The 22143-nt window shown below is 48.4% G+C and overlaps 1 protein-coding gene across 1 annotated transcript; it reads left to right on the plus strand.

Annotated features, from left to right (window-relative positions):
• Positions 1-8755: 8755 nt before the first annotated feature.
• LOC132835839 (relaxin-3-like) lies at positions 8756-11422 on the plus strand. The gene is made up of 2 exons (XM_060854936.1): positions 8756-8930; positions 11148-11422. The coding sequence occupies exons 1-2, from the start codon at positions 8756-8758 to the stop codon at positions 11420-11422; spliced, it is 450 nt and encodes a 149-aa protein (XP_060710919.1).
• Positions 11423-22143: the final 10721 nt, after the last annotated feature.

The raw sequence follows: 22143 nt of genomic DNA on the forward strand, positions 1-22143 counted from the left end.
GTCTACCCTCCTTCATTCACCACTTTTCCAACACTTGCCTTTGGCCATCACAAGTTTATTTTTCCCCCTTACTCATTCCCAGCTTCCCATTCCCATTCCCATTCCCAGCTTCCCATTCCCATTCCCATATCCCGACTCATTTCCCCCAAACTCCTTTGCTACCCTCACCCATTCGCAGACTCTGAGCTATTCTAAACTTGCTTGGTCACATTATTCTTTCTCTGAATCATGTTTCAAGAATGTTAAGAATATTGGAAACTGCAAACAAGAAATGGAACATTTTGTCGTGCCTGTGCAGTAATGTCCTCACACCAATCGAAGCGTATAGCAGCACATTAATAAACAAGATGGTGAAGTCTCCAAGGTTTCTGAAATGCAGCATCCAATGGGTGTATGAGCTCAGGTAGTTCCAGTCAGACAGCTGGAACTGTGGTCAGGGTGAAATGTATAACACCTTTTGGCTCTCACTATTTTATCAAATGGAGAAACAGCTGACTCCAGCAAAACCCCAATTCACTGCATCAGGTCTGAGCCACTGCACTGGCTCTATGCTCACTGCAATTCAGTGCTCTATGCTCTATGCTCACTGCAATCGCAGTAAATTCAGCCCCAGAATTTGTGAAACTTCATGCAATTGTCACGGACTACTAACAAAAGAATCTTCCAAAACCCTATTTGGTCATGGGTCAGCAGTGGTCAGTGTTGGATGAATTTGAACATTTCTCTGTCTGGTTTTCAGTCCAAGGTGCCCACAGAACGCAAGATTCTCTAGGATGGTTTCAGAAAGGAAACTGAGCACTTTCAACTTTCCATATTCAATAAATGGATCTATTGTACATTGTAGCATTAAATCGTACAGAAACATGTTTGAAAATCTATTAAAAAATCACTTGAAATTACTTGTAACATTTGTATATTTGTGTGATAGTACTCAGGTCTGACTCATACCCAGCTTTATATCTCAGTGTGCCTGAGGTTCAGATCGCTCTCTATCACTAGCAGTGTTAGAAAGTGTTTCTATCAATAAAATAACAGTCAATGAGAGAACCATGGGAAATGTCAAGGAATAAAAAGCACAAAGGAGGTCCAAAAGGTTTGTTGTAATTATTCTCTTTCATGGACTTACTGGTGACGATTCATCCCATTTAGTCTCTACCTAGACATGATGGCTTACTGGGTTAGCACACTGGGAAATCAAGACCCTCTATTTCCAGTCTAGTCACAAAACTTAGATTTGATAAAAATAAGCAGAATTCCCCAATTTACCAGCCTTTTAGATCCAGGTTGACAGAAAGCACAAAGCAGATTTCTGTATTTAAATTATTATAATTCTAGTTACAGATATCAAGTATGAACCTTTGGCACAGAACTCTATTAGTTAGAGTTCTAACCCCTAATAAAAATCCCCTTTATGCACATATACATGCTGAAAAAATTGTGTTCTAAGTAGAGAGAAAGAGTGGGAAGGCAGTGTTTCATGTCCATGCTTTGTTGAGATGATCATTTTGGCTTGTCAGGACTTACTCAAAAAGAATCTGACTTATTGGTTAAAGCAACAATTTGCAGCAGATGATTAGGAGAAATAACTTGGCCTTTTCCCTGCAGAGGGAAAGTCAGCTCCTTCCATTTGGGAAGCCCAGGAGATTCTGCTCCTAGATACTTCATAATCAATCTGTTCAGTGATGTTTTTACACACCTCTGGAGTTGGTGGGACTTGATGCCAGCCTCCTGACTCAGAGGGAAGAACACAAGTATTGTATCACAGGAGCCCGTTCGGCTGCTGGCTAAATCATTCACACCCAGAAGCAGTTCAGGTAATTGGGAACCAATCGCAAATGGCTGTTGGCAAGTAGAAAATCTCTCTGATCGATCCACAGACCAACCAACTACTTGTTGCTGACCAAATCCCCCATCATTACAGAGCCTGTAAACTCCCCACTGTTCAAGCAGCAGTGTAAATAGCAATCACAATGAGAGCCAGGTGACATTTTTAAACAATGCAGTAAGCTTTTCAACAGTACTTAGTTTTGAAAACAATCTCCACCTATCTCGACACTGTCCTATCCCCCCTAGTCCAGGAACTCCCCAAATACGTTTGAGACACCACCCATGCCCTCCACCTCCTCCAAGACTTCGGTTTCCCAGCCCCCACCACTTCATCTTCACCATGGACATCCAATCCCTCTACACCTCCATCCGCCATGACCAGAGCCTCCAAGCCCTCCATTTCTTCCTCTCCCGACGTCCCCAACAGTCCCCTTCCACCGACACTCTCATTCGTTTGGCCAAACTGGTCTTCAACCTCAACAATTTCTCCTTTGAATCCTCCCACTTCCTCCAGACCAAAGGGGTAGCCATGGGCACACGTATGGGCCCCAGCTATGCCTGTCTCTTTGTTGGCTACGTAGAACAGTCCATCTTCTGTAGTTACACCGGCACCACTCCCCCCCCCCCCCCCCCCCCCTTCCTCCGCTGCATTGATGACTGCATCGGCGCCACCTCGTGCTCCCGCGAGGAGGATGAGCAGTTCATCAACTTCACCAACACATTCCACCCCGAGCTTAAATTTACCTGGACCATCTCTGACACCTCCCTCCCCTTCCTGGATCACTCCATTTCCATCAATGACGACCGACTTATCACTGACATTTCTTTACAAACCCACTGACTCCCACAGCTACCTGGATTACACCTCCTCCCACCCTACCTCCTGCAAAAATGCTATTCCATATTTCCAATTCCATCTCCGCCGTATCTGCTCCCAGGAGGACCAGTTCCACCACAGGACACACCAGATGGCCTCCTTCTTTAGAGACCGCAATTTCCCTTCCCACGTGGTTAAAGATGCCCTCCAATGCATCTCACCCACATCCCGCACCTCCACCCTCAGACCCCACCCCTCCAACTGTAACAAGGACCCTCGGTCCTCACCTTCCACCCTACCAACCTTTGCATAAACCACATCATCTGCTGACATTTTCGCCACCTCCAAATGGACCCCACCACCAGGGATATATTTCCCTCCCCACCCCTATCCGCTTTCCGCAGAGACCGTTCCCTCCGTGACTACCTGGTCAGGTCCACGCCCCCCAACAACCCACCCTCCCATCCTGGCAGAAATTGCAAAGCCTATGTCACACCTCCTCCCTCATCTCCATCCAAGGCCCCAAAGGAGCCTTCCACAAAGTTTCACCTGCATATCGACAAATGTCATTTATTGTATCCGTTGTTCCCAATTCCTTCTCCTCTACATTGGGGAGACTGGACGCCTTCTCGCAGAGCCCTTTAGGGAACATCTCCGGGACACCCACACCAATCAACCCCACCGCCCCATGGCTGAACATTTCAACTCCGTCTCCCACTCTGCCAGACATGCAGGTCCTGGGCCTCCTCCACTGCCACTCCCTCACCACCCGACATCTGAAGGAAGAACACCTCACCCTCTGCCTCGGAACACTTCAACCCCAGGACATCAACTGTGGACTTCACCAGTTTCCTCATTTCCCCTCCCCTTCCAGCTCAGCACTATCTGCACTCCACCCTCCTCTCCGACCTATCACCTTCATGCTCATCTCCATCCACCTATTGCGCTCTCAGCTACCTTCTCCCCAACCCCCCCCCCCCCCCACCATTTATCTCTCCATCCCAAGGGCTCCCTGTCTCATTCCTGATGAAGGGCTTTTGCCCGAAAGGTCGATTTTCCTGCTCCTCGGATGCTGCCTGACCTGCTGTGCTTTTCCAGCACCGCCCTAATCTTGACTCTGATCTCTAGCGTCTGCAGTACCCCCTGTTACCTTTTACTATTTCAGTCCAGAATCAAAAAACACAGACATATAAAAAGGTCTTTACACAATAAGTACTGCCCCCACTGCCTTGATCCCAAATTAGCTCTCTGTTTTCCCATACTAACTGCAGATAAATCCCACGAACCTGCTCTCTTCCCATCCCCCTGTTTTCATCTTGCAGTTTGCTCCTCTCTGCTCAATTTGAGTTGGTAAAAAAGGCACAGCACTTCAGAAATCAAAAAAGGTTTTCTTAAAGCTAACCAGTTATTTAACATTTTCTCTCAGTGATCTGACCGACATCCCGTGAGTTTAAAGTTGGAGTATGAACCACTGGGTGGAGAGCTCCTTCAGAAACTCCAAAACCAAAGGAGAGTCCCAAAAATCTTCCAAACCTTAAACTCTCATCAAGTATACCTTATGAAAGATGTCACTCAGCTGATTATTAAAATGATTCTTGTCTTTAAGATATAAGAAATTTGTGACATTATGGAAAATGTGAGGAAACTATACAATTTTTCAGGAAGTCTAAAAAATGTTCAGCATCCACATTTGAGTAAGTCCCATTATAAATATGGACTTCAAATTAAACTATGAGAACAGAATGTGAAATATGTGCTTGGAATGTTCAGATTGCAAATACAAGACGAGAATTTTATTTCTGGAGACAATTTGCGCAGGTTAAATGGATTGGCCAAGGGAAATGTGGGGTTACAGGGATAGGGCAGAGGAGTGGATCTGGGTGGGATGTTCTTTGGAGAGGTGGCATGGAGGGATGGGCTGAATGGCCTACTTCCACACTGTAGGGATCCTACGGTTCAAAGTTATCATGGGGGGGGGGGGGGTCAGAGGATGTTGTGTGGGGAAAGTTGGAGCTAACATTTGGTTCAATATATGAACATTCCTGAGTTGATGAGCCTGACATGTTGCAACTTAGACAGAAGGCAGCTTTAATTAAGAAAGATTTGAATGCCATTCTAAAAGGGCAATGATTAAATGTCATCTTTTTAACTGTCTATTGTTCTCATCCAACTATCTTGTCTGTTAAATGTGTTTTTTATCCAGTCACATAATGACATTTTACTCAGTCATACCACAAATGTCACAAAAGCAGCCAGAGGATGATAAGGACCTGGGGCACTATATGCTCACTTGCTGCTGAAAGGGTAATGCTACTTACGTTGTTAGCCCTTCACACCTTCCCAACCAGTCATAGCAGCTGTTCAGGAAATTCACTGCAGATGACCAGCCAGCTCTACACTTGGAGAGTTGAGGAAATAGAGCAATTAACTGCCTTTCAGTAGAGGAGGGATACTAATGTGGTGAGTCCAGTTGAGTTTCTGGTCCATGGTAAACCCCAAGGATGTTGATCGTGGGAGATTCAGTGATGGTTACACTATTCAATGTCAAGAGTCGATAGATTGTCTCTTATTGAAGATGATATTTGCCTGACATTTGTGTGTCATGAATATTACTTAAATGTTTTCACATTTGTGACTACTCTGAGATTACTGAGGCTTGATTTTCATGGCACTACCTCTGTGTAGAAATACCTGTGCAATTTTCCACATTGCTGGTTAGATACCAGTCTTGTCGCTAGGGGTTCAGTGAGTTCTGGAGAGCAAATCTTCAGTACTCTACCTTTGCAGCATTCAATATCTTCAGCTGTTTCTTGATACAACATGAAGTGAATCAGATTGGCTGAAGACTGGTCTCTGTGCAGCTGGGGACTGCTGAGACGGATTACCCACTGAGCACTTCTGGCTGAAGATCATTATCAATGTTTTAACCTTTTGCACTGAGGTGCAGGGGCTCCCCATCGTTTAAGAATGTTTGTGGAGCCTTCTCCAATGAGTTGTTTAATTGTCCACTACCATTCACAGCTGGATGTGGGTTGGACTGGAGAACGTTGGTTAGATTACTTACAGTGTGGATACAGGCCCTTCGGCCCAACAAGTCCATACCGACCCGCCGAAGCGCAATCCACCCAGACCCATTCCCCTACATTTACCCCTTCACCTAACACTATGGGCAATTTAGCATGGCCAATTCACCTAACATACACATCTTTGGACTGTGGGAGGAAACTGGAGCACCCGGAGGAAACCCACGCAGACACGGGGAGAATGTGCAAACTCCACACAGTCAGTCGCCCGAGGCAGGAAATGAACCCGGGTCTCTGGCGCTGTGAGGCAGCAGTGCTAACCACTGTGCCGCCCATGCTTGGTTGTGGAATCTCTGATTGTGACATTACAGCACAGGGAGACGATGCTGGTGCCCATGGTGCACAGCACGACAACAGCTCAAAGAAACATACACCTAATGTCCTGAGATATTAAATCTGTTTCTTTTATCATGCATGCAGCTTGACTCTGATCTGAATGATTCACGTTGGTTTTGTTTTCCTCTCTTGATATTGTCCTGATATCCTCAACCTGACTAGGACATAAATACAGATTTAGGTTTTCTTCACAATTTATGACTCTAATCAGCATTTACACTGTGTTAGTTTCGTCTAACATCCTGCACAAAAACTCAAGAGTTGAGCAGTGACTGATATTGTTCCCCAAGAATGCAGTTTTCATTTCAAGTCTACAACAAGCCCCTCTCTCCCTCTTTCTCTCACACACACACACTCCCTGATTTTCTCTCTATCTGTTCAACTTTCCTTCGTTCTTTCTCTTCCAATCCTTTTCTCGCTCTGCCTGCCACTCCTTGGCTCCACTGAGGAACTCAGCTCCTCTTTATTGATTGTCTGCTTAGCTCTAAACTTTTACCTTGGTCTAATTCTCGGTTTTTGACTATCCATCTTTTTCATTGCTTGTTCTATCGATGTTATTTTCACAGTGAGCCTTTGAGATTGCATGGCCTAGTGAAACTATGGGTTACATAATAAATCTAAAAACAGTGCCCTTTGGGCAAGCAAGCTTCTGAATCCTGAACCCAGTCACGAGGGCTCAGTGATTGTCTCAATATCAGCAGAATGGAAACTGATCCAGAAAACTCAGTGTTTGATGTCATTCCTGCAACTCAGAGCATTTCTGGCAGAGGTGATGGTTACTACAAAACATTGCAGAGGGTTTCTGGTGGATGTAATGGATGTTCAGACTGATACTGACTGAAACATACCAGGAATCCAACTCCATGCAGACTGAGCCGAGCTCAGAAAAAAGGTAGTCAATTCAGGACCTACAGTTCTGGCTGATTGGTAATGGACTGAGAAAACATAACACTGTCAGAGGGTCAGTGCTGAGGGAGTGCCACACTGTCAGAGGGTCAGTGCTGAGGGAGTGCCACACTGTCAGAGGGTCAGTGCTGAGGGAGTGCCACACTGTCAGAGGGTCAGCGCTGAGGGAGTGCCGCACTGTCAGAGGGTCAGCGCTGAGGGAGGGCCGCACTGTCAGAGGGTCAGCGCTGAGGGAGGGCCGCACTGTCGGAGGGTCAGTGCTGAAGGAGTGCCGCACTGTCGGAGGGTCAGTGCTGAGGGAGTGCCGCACTGTCGGAGGGTCAGTGCTGAGGGAGTGCTGCACTGTCAGAGGGTCAGTGCTGAGGGAGTGCTGTACTATCAGAGGGTCAGTGCTGATGGAGTGCCGCACTGTCAGAGGGTCAGTGCTGAGGGAGTGCCGCACTGTCAGAGGATCAGTGCTGAGGGAGTGCCACACTGTCAGAGGGTCAGTGCTGAGGGAGTGCTGTACTATCAGAGGGTCAGTGCTGAGGGAGTGCTGTACTATCAGAGGGTCAGTGCTGATGGAGTGCTGCACTGTCAGAGGGTCAGTGCTGAGGGAGTGCCGCACTGTCAGAGAGTCAGTGCTGAGGGAGTGCCGCACTGTCAGAGGGTCAGTGCTGAGGGAGTGCCGCGCTGTTGGAGGGTCAGTGTGGAGGGAGTGCCTCACTGTTGGCGAGTCAGTGCTGAGGGAGTGCTGCACTCTCAGAGGGTCAGTGCTGAGGGAGTGCCGTGCTGTTGGAGGGTCAGTGTGGAGGGAATGCCTCACTGTTGGAGAGTCAGTGCTGAGGGAGTGCCGCACTGCTGGAGGGTCAGTACTGAGTGGGTGCTGCACTCTCAGGTGGTCAGTACTGAGTGGGTGCTGCACTCTCAGGTGGTGCCACACTGTCGGGGTATCTGTGCTGAGGGATCACTGCAGTTTTGGAGATGTCACCTGATCACCCTTTGTGAGTGATGGTGGGGTGAGGCGGGGGGGATTCTGAAAGCCCTGTCCTATTAGTGGGATGGGAGATGTGACCTTTCCTCTGTGAGTATTTCTCCCATTCTGTTTTCCTTTCAATGGAATAGTTCTCATTCCCAGGATCCAGGATCCTGGTGCCTGTCACAGGAATGCAGTTTGCTTCATCCATGGAACTGTGTGTGTGGTTTTCGATAACACGAAGGACTGGATGTTTCAGTGAAGTCTCCACTGGAAACTGAAGAAATAACCTTCCTAAGAAGAGCTTCAGAACGTACAGGATAAAAATAGGCAATAATTTTAAACAAAGATTTATGATTATAAATATGACATCAGTTGTCAGGTCTTGACATTTGCAATGATAGCAACTCATTGCTTGGCTCCCTAATTTTTAAAGACTTTTCCTTTGAATGCCTTTGATGTACATAATTACTATCTGCTTTGATAATGTACAACAGAGCTGTGCAGATTTTATGAAACATTTAGTGTGTCTGTCTCCTCACAGGCAGAGACCTTTACACAGGTTCTGATGCTGATAATAAACCATGAGCCCCTGCTGTGTGTTATGACAGCTCAGTAATTACATCTGTTTATCAGATGTGAACAAGGGTTTAAATAGAGTGGACTTCACACCAGGCAAACACAGGCTGTAACCTCATCCCTGCCACTGGGACTCTCTCATTCCCGCTCCTCAGTCTCTCTCTCTCTCTCTCTCTCTCTCTCCTTCAGCTCTCAATTCTCCCCTCCCTCCTGCATCCTCAGTATCTCAGGATAAGAAGGAAAGGCCACGTCATGCCGAGGTTTTGGTTAACTCTGACCCTCTGGCTGGTCATCTCACAGTTTCAGCTGGAGGCTGATGCTGGTGAACCTGTTCTTGGACTGAAACTGTGTGGGAGAGAGTTTATCCGGGCTGTCATTTTCACCTGTGGAGGCTCCAGATGGAAAAGGACAGGAATAAAGACAGCAGGTAAGCGCTGCCAGGCAAGGACAGGCAGGGGCAGGCAAGGACAGGCAGGGGCAGGCAAGGGCAGGCAAGGACAGGCAGGGGCAGGCAGGGGCAGGCAAGTGACACTTAGACCCGCGATAGCACATAGCACTGAGTGGACACTAGGAACTGTGGGTTACCTGCTGGTTACCAGATCCTAGTGAGTTACCTGCTGGTTACCAGACCCCAGAGGATTATCTGCTGGTTACCAGATCCTAGTGAGTTACCTGCTGGTTACCAGACCCGAGAGGGTTACCTGCTGGTTACCAGATCCTAGTGAGTTACCTGCTGGTTACCAGACCCCAGAGGATTATCTGCTGGTTACCAGATCCTAGTGAGTTACCTGCTGGTTACCAGACCCGAGAGGGTTACCTGCTGGTTACCAGATCCTAGTGAGTTACCTGCTGGTTACCAGACCCCAGAGGATTATCTGCTGGTTACCAGATCCTAGTGAGTTACCTGCTGGATACCAGACCCGAGAGGGTTACCTGCTGGTTACCAGATCCTAGTGGGTTACCTGCTGGTTACCATACCCTAGAGGGTTACCTGCTGGTTATCAGTTCCTAGTGGGTTATCTGCTGGTTATCAGATCCTAGTGGGAAGAATGGAAAGGAGAAGTCAGCAGGATTCCTGTCGGAGCTGTGATCCTCTCACGCTCTGCCTAGCTGGCTGATGCTTATGTCTGTGTGGGCAGAGTGACATCTCTGCTGACATGAGAGAGAAATCAAATGTCCAGTGCTCCCTGCAGCTGAATCCAGAGCCCAGGTGGTTCTCAGTCTGTGCTGTTCCAATGAAGGAAACCAACTGGCACTGCTGGGGGGTCAGGGTCTGGATGGGACAGTCAAAGTACATCCTTTTTCATTCATTCACTCCTTCATTCACAGGATGAGGGCATCGCTGGTTAGACCAGCACTACTGCCCATCCCTAATTGCCCATAGAGCAGTTAACCTGATTGCTGTGGGTCTGGAGTCACATGTAGGCCAGACCAGGTAAGGGTCAAAGTTTCCTTCCCTGAAGGACAAAAATGAGGCAGATGGGTTTTTCCACCAATCAGCAATGGTTTTGTGGTCATCATTACATTCCTGAATCCAGGCATTTTTTATCGAATTGAAATGTCACGATCTGCCATGGTGGGATTCTGTGCAGGTCCCCAGGACATTACCAGGCTCTCTCTATTAACAGTCCAGGGAGAAGCCATCACCTCCCCGAAATCAGGCAGCACTGCCTCAGACTGTCAATGTTCAATCACACACTCACTCCAGGTCCGACACTTGTCAATTCTGCTGTGTCAGGACTGATGGCTACAATTGAATTAGGGTTCAAGCCCCCTTCACTGGTCTTTGTGAGTCTGTTATTACAAGTTTCCCACGCTGGGTTTTGTGGGGAGATGAGAGGCTGAGCACTGATGTCAGTTCATTGCTGTTTTTTGAGATCAGACATATTTGAAATGGGGTCCGAGGAACAGCACTAACGCTTGTAAACAATACAAAGAGATTCTCAAATGCCACGAGAGGAGAAGAACTGGCTGAACAGAACATCTGAATTAAATTATTGTTAGCTGATCCTGTCTGGAACAAGTACAAATGCCATTGAGTTTTTCTCAGAACTCCGGCCTAACGAGCAGTAAATTTAGCTGGAGGGCCCTCTCCAACCCATTAGCCAGTGATAAAGCCTGTCAGGAAGACTCTGTGTATATGCTGAGAAGGTCAAGTCACCTGTCACTGTCTGGACTCCTCGATGAATAGCAAGCTCAGCTGAGAGGACGAGTGGTTAGGAATCTGTCACTGAGGGTGCGGTGTAGCAAGTACATTCCTGCATCTCCCACTGTTCTCCATACTGATTAAGTTGAGATAAAGATCAGCCATGATTGAGGTAGAAGTGGCTACTGCGGATGCTGGAGATTGGGGGTCAAGGTTAGAGTGGGGCTGGAAAAGACAGCGAGTCAGGAAGCAACCGAGCTCCTGCTCCTCAGCTGCTGCCTGACCTGCTGTGCTTTCCTTAGCCACGATCTAATTGATCACTGAAACAGGCTCAATTCGACATGACCTGTTGTCAGAGGTCTTCTGGATGTAATAGAGATAATTCGAGACCCTAAAGACAGAAATTCACTGGAAACCAGCATTTAGTTGATCGGAATGTTTGGAGAAGATTTAATGATGAGTTTCTGTTTTGTGGGTTATGGCGTGTTTATCTTCTAGATACCTCTGGGAACCCCGGCTACTTGGAGAAGATGATGAAAGACACCAATTTCGATGGCTGGGCTCTTTCAGAGGATGTCACCGTCTCTGAACCAGAGAGTTGGAGAGTGCTGGTGGGAGTGGGGGGAGAGAGCCGAAGGAGGAGAAGCATTTCTGATGATGTACTGGAGACTTTGAGAAGTACCGTTAGGAAGGGGAGGGATGTGGTGGTAGGTCTGTCCAGTGCTTGTTGTAAATGGGGTTGCACCAAGAGTCAGATCAGCTCGCTCTGTTAGAGTACACCTCGGCATCGTCACCAACCTTCTGTTCACCTCGACATACAACAGGAACCTGGAGACTGGGTCAAAATGTGCAAATAGTTCTCCTGCCAAGATCTTAGTCCTCACAAACCGGGAAAGCACAGCATAAATATCTGTGCATGATACAGGCTCAGTGATCAAAATAAAGACCAGCAATTTGCAGGAAGCGGATGTTTTGCAAGACAGACATTAATTGAAATGTTTAATGCCTTGACTCTAGATTAGCTTTTTTTATTAATTTGCCATCAAACCTTCATTGTTTTTAATTAAGGTTTCAGTGAAAATCTTAATATGTTCACATTGTGTTTGTATAGTCTGCGTTTCATAAAAAAAAGCTACAGCATCACTACAACTCAAGTCTTATTTGTCAGTGTTCAGCTGGGAGTAATTCGTTCAGTTTCCACTGTAATGAAAGAATTATTAACCAGTCTCACTGTTCTGTAGTGCAACAGGATGGACACACTGACTCTCAATGGGGTACAGTCCCACACACACTGACTCTCACTGGGGTACAGCTCCCACACACACTGACTCTCTCTGGGGTACAGCTCCCACACACACTGACTCTCACTGGGGTACAGCTCCCACACACACTGACTCTCACTGGGGTACAGCTCCCACACACACTGACCCTCACTGGGGTACAGTCCCACACAGACTGACTCTCACTGGGGTACAGCTCCCACACAGACTGACCCTCACTGGGGGACACTCACACACACACTAACTCTCACTGGGGTACAGTCCCACACACACTGACTCTCACTGGGATACAGTCCCACACACACTGATCCTCACTGGGGTACAGTCCCAAAAACACTGACCCCCACTGGGGTACAGCTCTCACACACACTGACTCTCTCTGGGGTACAGCTCCCACACACACTGACCCTCACTGGGGTACAGCTCCCACACACACTGACTCTCACTGGGGTATAGTCCCACACACACTGACTCTCTCTGGGGTACAGTCCCACACACACTGACTCTGTCTGGGGTACAGCTTCCGCACACACCGACTCTCTCTGGGGTACAGCTCCCACACACACTGACTCTCACTGGGGTACAGTCCCACGCACACTGACTCTCACTGGGGTACAGTCCCACACACACTGACCCTCACTGAGGTACAGCTCCCACACAGACTGACTCTCACTGGGGTACAGCTCCCACACAGACTGACCCTCACTGGGGGACACTCACACACACACTAACTCTCACTGGGGTACAGTCCCACACACACTGACTCTCACTGGGATACAGTCCCACACACACTGATCCTCACTGGGGTACAGTCCCAAAAACACTGACCCCCACTGGGGTACAGCTCTCACACACACTGACTCTCTCTGGGGTACAGCTCCCACACACACTGACCCTCACTGGGGTACAGCTCCCACACACACTGACTCTCACTGGGGTATAGTCCCACACACACTGACTCTCTCTGGGGTACAGTCCCACACACACTGACTCTGTCTGGGGTACAGCTCCCGCACACACCGACTCTCTCTGGGGTACAGCTCCCACACACACTGACTCTCACTGGGGTACAGTCCCACGCACACTGACTCTCACTGGGGTACAGTCCCACACACACTGACCCTCACTGAGGTACAGCTCCCACACACACCGACTCTCTCTGGGGTACAGCTCCCACACACACTGCCTCTCACTGGGGTACAGCTCCCACACACACTGACCCTCACTGGGATACAGTCCCACACACACTGACTCTCACTAGGGTACAGCTCCCACACACACCGACTCTCTCTGGGGTACAGCTCCCACACACACGGACTCTCACTGGGGTACAGTTCCCACACACACTGACTCTTACTGGGATACAGTCCCACACACACTGACCCTCACTGGGGTATAGTCCCACACACACTGACTCTCACTGGGGTACAGCTCCCACACACACTGACCCTCACTGGGGTATAGTCCCACACACACTGACTCTCACTGGGGTACAGCTCCCACACACACTGACCCTCACTGGGGTATAGTCCCACACACACTGACTCTCACTGGGATACAGCTCCCACACACACTGACTCTCTCTGGGATGCAGTCCCACACACACTGACACTCTCTGGGGTACAGCTCCCACACACACTGACTCTCACTGGGGTACACTCCCACACACACTGACTCTCTGGGGTACAGTCCCCACACACACTGACTCTCACTGCGGTACAGCTCCCACACACACTGACTCTCACTGGGGTACACTCCCACACACACTGACTCTCACTGGGGTACAGGTCCCACACACACTGGCTCTCACTGGGGCACAGGTCCCACACACACTGACTCTCTCTGGGATGCAGTCCCACACACACTGACTCTCTCTGGGATGCAGTCCCACACACACTAACTCTCACTGGGGTACAGTCCCACACACACTGACCCTCACTGGGGTACAGTCCCACACACACTGACCCTCACTGGGGTACAGGTCCCACACACACTGACTCTCACTGGGGTACAGCTCCCACACACACTGACTCTCTCTGGGATGCAGTCCCACACACACTGACTCTCTCTGGGATGCAGTCCCACACACACTGACTCTCTCTGGGGTACAGTCCCACACACACTGACTCTCTCTGGGATGCAGTCCCACACACACTGACTCTCTCTGGGGTACAGTCCCACACACACTGACCCTCACTGGGGTACAGTCCCACACACATTGACCCTCACTGGGATACAGGTCCCACACACAATGACTCTCACTGGGGTACAGTCCCACACACACTGACCCTCACTGGGGTACAGTCCCACACAAACTGACCCTCACTGGGGTATAGTCCCACACACACTGACTCTCACTGGGGTACAGCTCCCACACACACTGACTCTCACTGGGGTACAGCTCCCACACACACTGACTCTCACTGGAGTACAGTCCCACACACACTGACCCTCTCTGGGGTACACTCCCACACACACTGACCCTCACTGGGGTACACTCCCACACACACTGACCCTCACTGGGGTACAGCTCCCACACACACTGACCCTCACTGGAGTACAGTCCCACACACACTGACCCTCTCTGGGGTACACTCCCACACACACTGACCCTCACTGGAGTACAGTCCCACACACACTGACCCTCACTGGGGTACAGCTCCCACACACACTGACCCTCACTGGGGTACACTCCCACATACACTGACTCTCACTGGGGTACATCTCCCACACACACTGACCATCACTGGGGTACAATCCCACACACACTGACTCTCACTGGGGTACAGTCCCACACACACTGACCCTCACTGGGATGCAGTCCCACACACACTGACTCTCACTGGGGTACAGCTCCCACACACACTGACTCTCACTGGGGTACAGCTCCCACACACACTGACTCTCACTGGGGTACAGGTCCCACACACACTGACTCTCATGGGGTACAGCTCCCACACACACTGACCCTCACTGGGGTACAGCTCCCACACACACTGACTCTCACTGGGGTACACTCCCACACACACTGACCCTCACTGGGGTACAGCTCCCACACACACTGACCCTCACTGGGGTACAGCTCCCACACACACTGACTCTCACTGGGGTACACTCCCACACACACTGACCCTCACTGGGGTACACTCCCACACACACTGACCCTCACTGGGGTACAGCTCCCACACACACTGACTCTCACTGGGGTACAGCTCCCACACACACTGACCCTCACTGGGGTACACTCCCACACACATCACTGCCACACTTGCTCCCATCCTGCTGCCTTCTCCCTGTAAACTCTACATAGTTAGCCAAGTAATTCTTTTATGAACACCTCAATCGATCCCTCCTCAACCATTTTGTTCAGCAGTGTCTTTTGTACTCAAACCACCCGCTGTCTGAAAGTGATTTCCCCAATATCACTTTCTTTTCATATTTACTCTCAATCTCGGATTCCTTCTCCTCACGGGTGGTAATTTTCCCTCTGTCTACTCTGTCCAGTCCCTCATGATTTTAAATATTTCAAATGGATGTCCCCTCAGTTTTCAGCTCTCCAAGGAAGAAGGTTGTAATTTCTTTAATGTATATGCACGTATCTTCATTCCTGCAAGCATTCTTGTAAATCTCTTCCGCACGCTCTGCGATGTCTTTGTATTCCTCCTGAAGTGCAGCATTCAGAACTGGACACAATACTTCAGTTTCCTATCAATGTAGTTTCCTATATTTGTTATCAATGAAGCTGAGAATCGCAGTGGAAGTTGCTATAGTCCCAGAGCAGCATAGGGCTGCTGTCCCTTTCAGGGAAACTCAGCATACCTCATGCAAGGGGAGAGGCTAAAAAGGCAAAACCTTTAGAGTAACCTCAGCCATGGCAGGAATTGAATCTGTGCTGGTGGCACTCTGCATCACAGCCAGCTCACCAGCCAACTAAGCTAACTGACTGCAGGTCAAGAATACTGCATGCTTTACTAACCACACTCACTATCTGTCCTGCAATCGTCAATGACTTGCACATGGATAAATCCAGGCCCCACTGCTCCTGCACCCCGTTTAGGATCACCTTTAGGCTACTTTATATTATACTGTCTGTCCACCTTCTTCCTATCTAAACCTCACGTTTCTCTGCACTGAGCTTCCTCTGCCATCTATGTACCCATTCCAACTTGTCAATGATGGTTTTGAAGTTCCACACCACATCCTCAAAGTTTATACATAATCCGTCCAAGCTTTGTAGTGTCTGCAAATTTTGGAATTTATTCAGAGATACCTATTGGGGAGAGGGTCACAGCTGCTGCGAAACACACCGCGTCCACTGGGGAGAGGCTCAAGGTAGCTGGGAAATACCTTATCGCCAAAAGTGAGGACTGCAGATGCTGGAAACCAGAGTTTAGATCAGAGTGGTGCTGGAAAAGTTCAGGCAGCATCTGAGGAGCAGGAAAATCAACGTTTCAGGCAAAAGCCCTTCATCAGGAATAGAGGCAGGAAGACACCAGGGTGGAGTCATAAATGGTGGGAGGGTTGGGGGGGGCGGGGGTGGGGGGAGTGGGGCTGGAGAGAAGGTAGCAAAGAGTACAATAGGTGGATGGGGGTGGGGGTGGAGGTGATAGGTCAGAGAGGAGGGTGGAGTGGATCGGTGGGAAGGGAGATAGGCAGGTAGGACAGGTCATGGGGACAGTGCTGAGCTGGAAGGTTGGAACTGGGTGAGGAGGGGGATGGGGAAATGAGGGAGCTGATTAAATCCACATTGATGCCTTGGGGTTGTCGTGTTCCAAGGCGGAAGATGAGGCATTCTTCCTCCAGGCGTCGGGTGGTGAGGGAGCGGCGGTGAAGGAGGCCCAGGACCTGCATATCCTCAGCAGAGTGGGAGGGGGAGCTGAAATATTGGGCCACAGGGCGGTGGGGTTGATTGGTGATACCTTGTACCTACTCAGGAGAGGGTCAGGGCTGCTGGTAAATACCTAATTCTAACTTGGGTGGGGGGAAGGTCAGGTCTGCTGGGGAATACCTAATTCATACTGGGGGGGGGGTCAGGGCTACTGGTAAATATCTAATTCATACTGGGGGGAGGGTCAGGGCTACTGGTAAATATCTAATTCATACTGGGGGGAGGGTCGGGCTGCTGGTAAATATCTCAAACATACTGGGGGGAGGGTCGGGCTGCTGGTAAATATCTAATTCATACTGGGGGGAGGGTCAGGGCTACTGGTAAATATCTAATTCATACTGGGGGGAGGGTCGGGCTGCTGGTAAATATCTCAAACATACTGGGGGGAGGGTCGGGCTGCTGGTAAATATCTCAAACATACTGGGGAGAAATGTAGAAAACAGATGCAGGGGAGGCCAATCGGCCTTTGAACCTGCACCACCATTCAACATGATCCCGGCTAAACACAAAGTCTCAGTATCCCACTCTTGCCCTCTCCCCATCCCCTGGATCCCTTTAACCACTAGGGCCATGTCCACCTCCTTCTTGAATATAAGTAATGAACTGGCCCCAACAGCTTCCTGTGGGAGAGAATTCCACAAGTTCACAACTCTCTGGGTGAAGAAATTCATCCTCATCTCAGTCCTGAATGGTTTACCCTTTATTCTTAGACTGTGGCCCCTAGTTCTAGATTTTCCCAACCTCAGGAACATTCTTCCCACATCTAGTCTGTCCAGTCCCCTCAGGATTTTATGTTTCTACGAGACTCCCCCCTCATTCTCCTGAATTCATGCCACTCTGAAAAGAACCCATTCATTCCAACTCTCTGCTTCCTGTCTGCCAAGCAGTTCTCTATCCACGTCAGTACATTACCTCTGATAGCATGAGCTTTCACTTTCCTTATTCATCTCATGTGGAACCTTGTCAAAAGCCTTTTGAAAAGCCAAATACACTACAACTACTGATTCTGCCGAGACCACTCTATGGTCACATCCTCAAAATAATCCAGAAATTCTGTCGAGCAAGATTTTATTTCAGTGAATCCATGGTGACTTGGACCGATTCAGTCACCGCTTTCTAAATGTTCACATATTACATCTTTAATAATTGATTCCAGCATTTTCCCCACACCGATGTCAGGCTAACTGGCCTATAATTCCCAATTTTCTCTCTTCCCTCCTTCATAAAGAGTGGGGTTACATTAGCTACCATCCAATCTATTGGAACTCTTCCAGAGTCTACAGAACGCTGGAAAATGATCACCAATGTGTCCACCACTTCTGGAACATCGAACATTCCAGGGCAATACAGGCCCTTTGGCCCTTGATGTTGTGCCAACCCGTGGAACCAATCTGAAGCCTATCAAGCCTACACTATTCCATTTTCATCCATATGTTTATCCACTGACCATTTAAATGCCCTAAAGGGTGTTCTACAGCCTTCCTACTCTCTGAGTAAAGAAACTACTTTTGACATCTGTCCTATATCTATCACCCCTCAATTTAAAGCTATGTCCCCTCATGCTAGCCATCACCATCCAAGGAAAAAGGCTCTTACTGTCCACCCTGTCTAACTCTCTGATTATCTTATATGTCTCAATTAAGTCACCTCTCAACCTTCTCTCTAACAAAAACAGCCACAGTCTCTCAGCCTTTCCTCATAAAACCTTTCCTCCATACCAGGCAACATCCTCGTAAATCTCCTCTGCACCCTTTCCAAAGTTTCCACATCCTCCCTACAATGCGGTGACCAGAAATGTACACAATACTCCAAGTGCGGCTGCACCAGGGTTTTGTACAGCTGCAGCATGTCCTCGTGGCTCCAAAACGGAATCCCTCTCCCCATGTGCCTTCTTAACAACCCTATCAACCTGGAGGGTTACATTTCAGAAATCTATGTACATGGACACCAAGATCTCTCTGCTCATCTACACTACCAAGAATCTTTCCATTAGCCGAGTGCTCTGCATTCCTGTTGCTCCTTCCAAAGTGAAACACTTCACACTTTTCCACATTAAACTCCATTTGCCACCTCTCAGCCCAGCTCTGCAGCTTATCCATGTCCATCTGTAACCTACAATATCCTTCGGCACTATCCACAACTCCACTGACCTTAGTGTCATCTGCAAAGGTACTAACCCATCCTTCTCTGCCCTCTTCTAGGTCATATATAAAGATTACAAACAGCAATGGCCCCCAAAAACAGATCCTTGCAGTACACCAATAGTAACTGAACACCAGGATGAACATTTCCCATCAACCACTGCTTTCTGTCTTCTTTCAGCTAGCTAATTTCTGATCCAAACCGCGGAATCACCCTTAATCCCATGCCTCCGTATCTTCTACAATAGCACTTTATCGAATGCCTTGCTGAAATCCATATACACCACATCTACTGCTTTACCCTCATCTACCTGTTTGGTCACCTTCTCAAAGAACTCAATAAGGTTTGTGAGGCACGACCTACCCTTCACAAAACCATGCTGACTATCCCTAATCAAATTATTCCTTTCTAGATGATTAATTCTATCTCTTATAATCCTTTCCAAAACTTTACCCACAACTGAAGTAAGGCTCACTGGTCTATAATTACCAGGTGTGTCCCCACTCCCCTTCTTGAACAAGGGACAACATTTTCCAGTCCTATCTTTTCCTATCTTCCAGTCTATGGCACTATTCCTGTAAATAATGATGGCATAAAGATCAAAGCCAAAGACTCTGTAATCTCCTCTCTGGCTTCCCAGGGAATCCTTGGATAAATCCCATCTGGCCTAAGGTACTTACCTATTTTCACACTTTCCAGAATTGCTAATACCTCGTCCCTGTGAACCTCAATCCCGTCTGGTCTAGTCGCCAATATCTCTGTATTCTCCTTGACGACATTGTCTTTTTTCCAGTGTGAATACTGACGAAAAATATTAATTTAGCGCTTCCCCATCTCCCCTGACTCCACACACAACTTCCCACCACTATCCTTGATTGACCCTAATCAGTCTCTAGTCATTCTTTTATTCCTGATACACCGATAGAAAGCTTTTGGGCTTTCCTTGATCCTATCTGTCAACGACTTCTCATGTCCCTTCCTGGCTCTTCTTAGCTCTCTCTTTAGATCTTTCCTGGCTAATTTGGAACTCTAAAGCGCCCTAACTGAGTCTTAACGGCCCATCCTAACATAAACCTTCTTCTTCCTCTTGACAAGAGATTCAACTTCTTTAGTAAACCACAGCTCCCTCGCTTGACAACTTCCTCCCTGCCTGACAGGTACATCCTTATCGAGGACACACAGTGGCTGTTGCTTGAATAAGCTCCACATTTCAATTGTGCCCAGCCCCTGCCATTTCCTTCCCCATCCTATGCATCCTAAATCTAGTCCAATAGCATCATGATTACCTTTCCCCCAGCAATAACCCTTGCACTGTGTTATGTACCTTTCCCTTTTCATCACTAAAGTAAACATAACCAAATTGTGGTCACGATCACCAAAATGCTCACCTACCTCTAAATCTGATACCTGACCCAGTTCATTACCCAGTACTAAATCCAATGTGGCCTTGTCCTTTGTTGGTCTGTCTACATACTGTGTCAGGAAACCCTCCTGCACACACTGGACAAAAACTGACCCATCTAAAGCACTCGAACTATAGTATTCCAGTCAATATTTGGAAAGTTAAAGTCCCCCATAACAACTACCCTGTTACTCTCGCTCCTATCCAGAATTATCTTTGCTATCCTTTCCTCTACATCTCTGAAACTATTCAGAGGCCCATATCTATGGGTGGCACGGTGGCACAGTGGTATGGGCGGCACGGTGGCACAGTGGTATGGGCGGCACGGTGGCACAGTGGTATGGGCGGCACGGTGGCACAGTGGTTAGCACTGCTGCCTCACAGCGCCAGAGACCTGGGTTCAATTCCTGCCTCAGGGGACTCACTGTGTGGAGTTTGCATATTCTCCCCGTGTCTGCGTGGGTTTCCTCCGGGTGCTCCGGTTTCCTCTCACAAATCCAAAAACGTGCAAGTTAGGTGAATCGGCCATTCTAAATTGTCTATAGCCCTAGGTGTAGGGGAATAGGTCTGGGTGGGTTCTGCTTCGGAGGGTCAGTGTGGACTTATTGGGCCGAAGGGCCTGTTTCCACACTGTAAGTAATCTAATCTAAGAAAACTCTGAACAGGGTGACCACTCCTTTCCTGTTTCTAACCTCAGCCCATAATACCTCAGGAGACAAGTCCTCAAACATCTTTTCTGTCACCGTAATACCATTCTTGATTAACAATCCCACACCTCCCCCTAGGGTCTGTTCCCATGCTGTACATCTCGATGACTCTTTTACCATCTTCTCTGTTCTTACTGAAACATCTAAATCCTGGAATCTGCAACAACCATTGCTGTCCCTGCTCCATCCATGTCTCTAAATGGCCACAACATCCCAGCTATCAGCCCATGCTGCAAGTTCACACACTTTATTCTGAATCCTTCAAACAAGACACACTTCAAAGTACCTTCCTGCTTGCCAGTGAACTCTTGCAATCTAGAAACCTTATTTCTGACCTCACTACTCTCACCCTCCTGGACACTGGAGCTACAATTTACGTTCCCATTCACCTGCTGAATTAGTCCAAACCCTAAGTATTAGCATACTTCCCCCGCCCCCAGGATATTAGTACCCCTCTGGTTCAGGTGTAGAACATCCTTTTTGTAAAGATCCCACCTACCCTAGAACGAGCCGCAATTATCCAGGTATCCAAAACAGTCTCTCTTGCACCATCCCTGTAGCCACATATTAAACTCCTCTCTCCCTATTCCTCACCTTGCTCGCACATGGCATGGACACTTCTATAAGTACTCTAGAATGCACAGCATTACGGTCTGGGGACATAGTCCATCAATTTCTTGACTAATAATTTGGATTTCTTTCAGTACCTCCTTCAGGCATTTCCGGCAGGTTATTTGTATGAGGGCTGCTGGTAAATACCCAATTCATACTGGGGAGAGGGTCAGGGCTGCTGGTAAATACCCGATTCATACTGGGGAGAGGGTCAGGGCCGATGGTAAATACCCGATTCTTACTGGGGAGAGGGTCAGGGCCGATGGTAAATACCCGATTCTTACTGGGGAGAGGGTCAGGGCCGATGGTAAACATTCATTTCCTACTGGGGAAGGGTCAGGGCTGCTGGTAAATACCCGATTCTTACTGGGGAAGGGTCAGGGCTGCTGGTAAACATTCATTTCCTACTGGGGAAGGGTCAGGGCTGCTGGTAAATACCCGATTCTTACTGGGGAGAGGGTCA

This window comes from Hemiscyllium ocellatum, chromosome 45, assembly GCF_020745735.1.
Source record: "Hemiscyllium ocellatum isolate sHemOce1 chromosome 45, sHemOce1.pat.X.cur, whole genome shotgun sequence".
Taxonomy (NCBI): Eukaryota; Metazoa; Chordata; class Chondrichthyes; order Orectolobiformes; family Hemiscylliidae; genus Hemiscyllium; species Hemiscyllium ocellatum.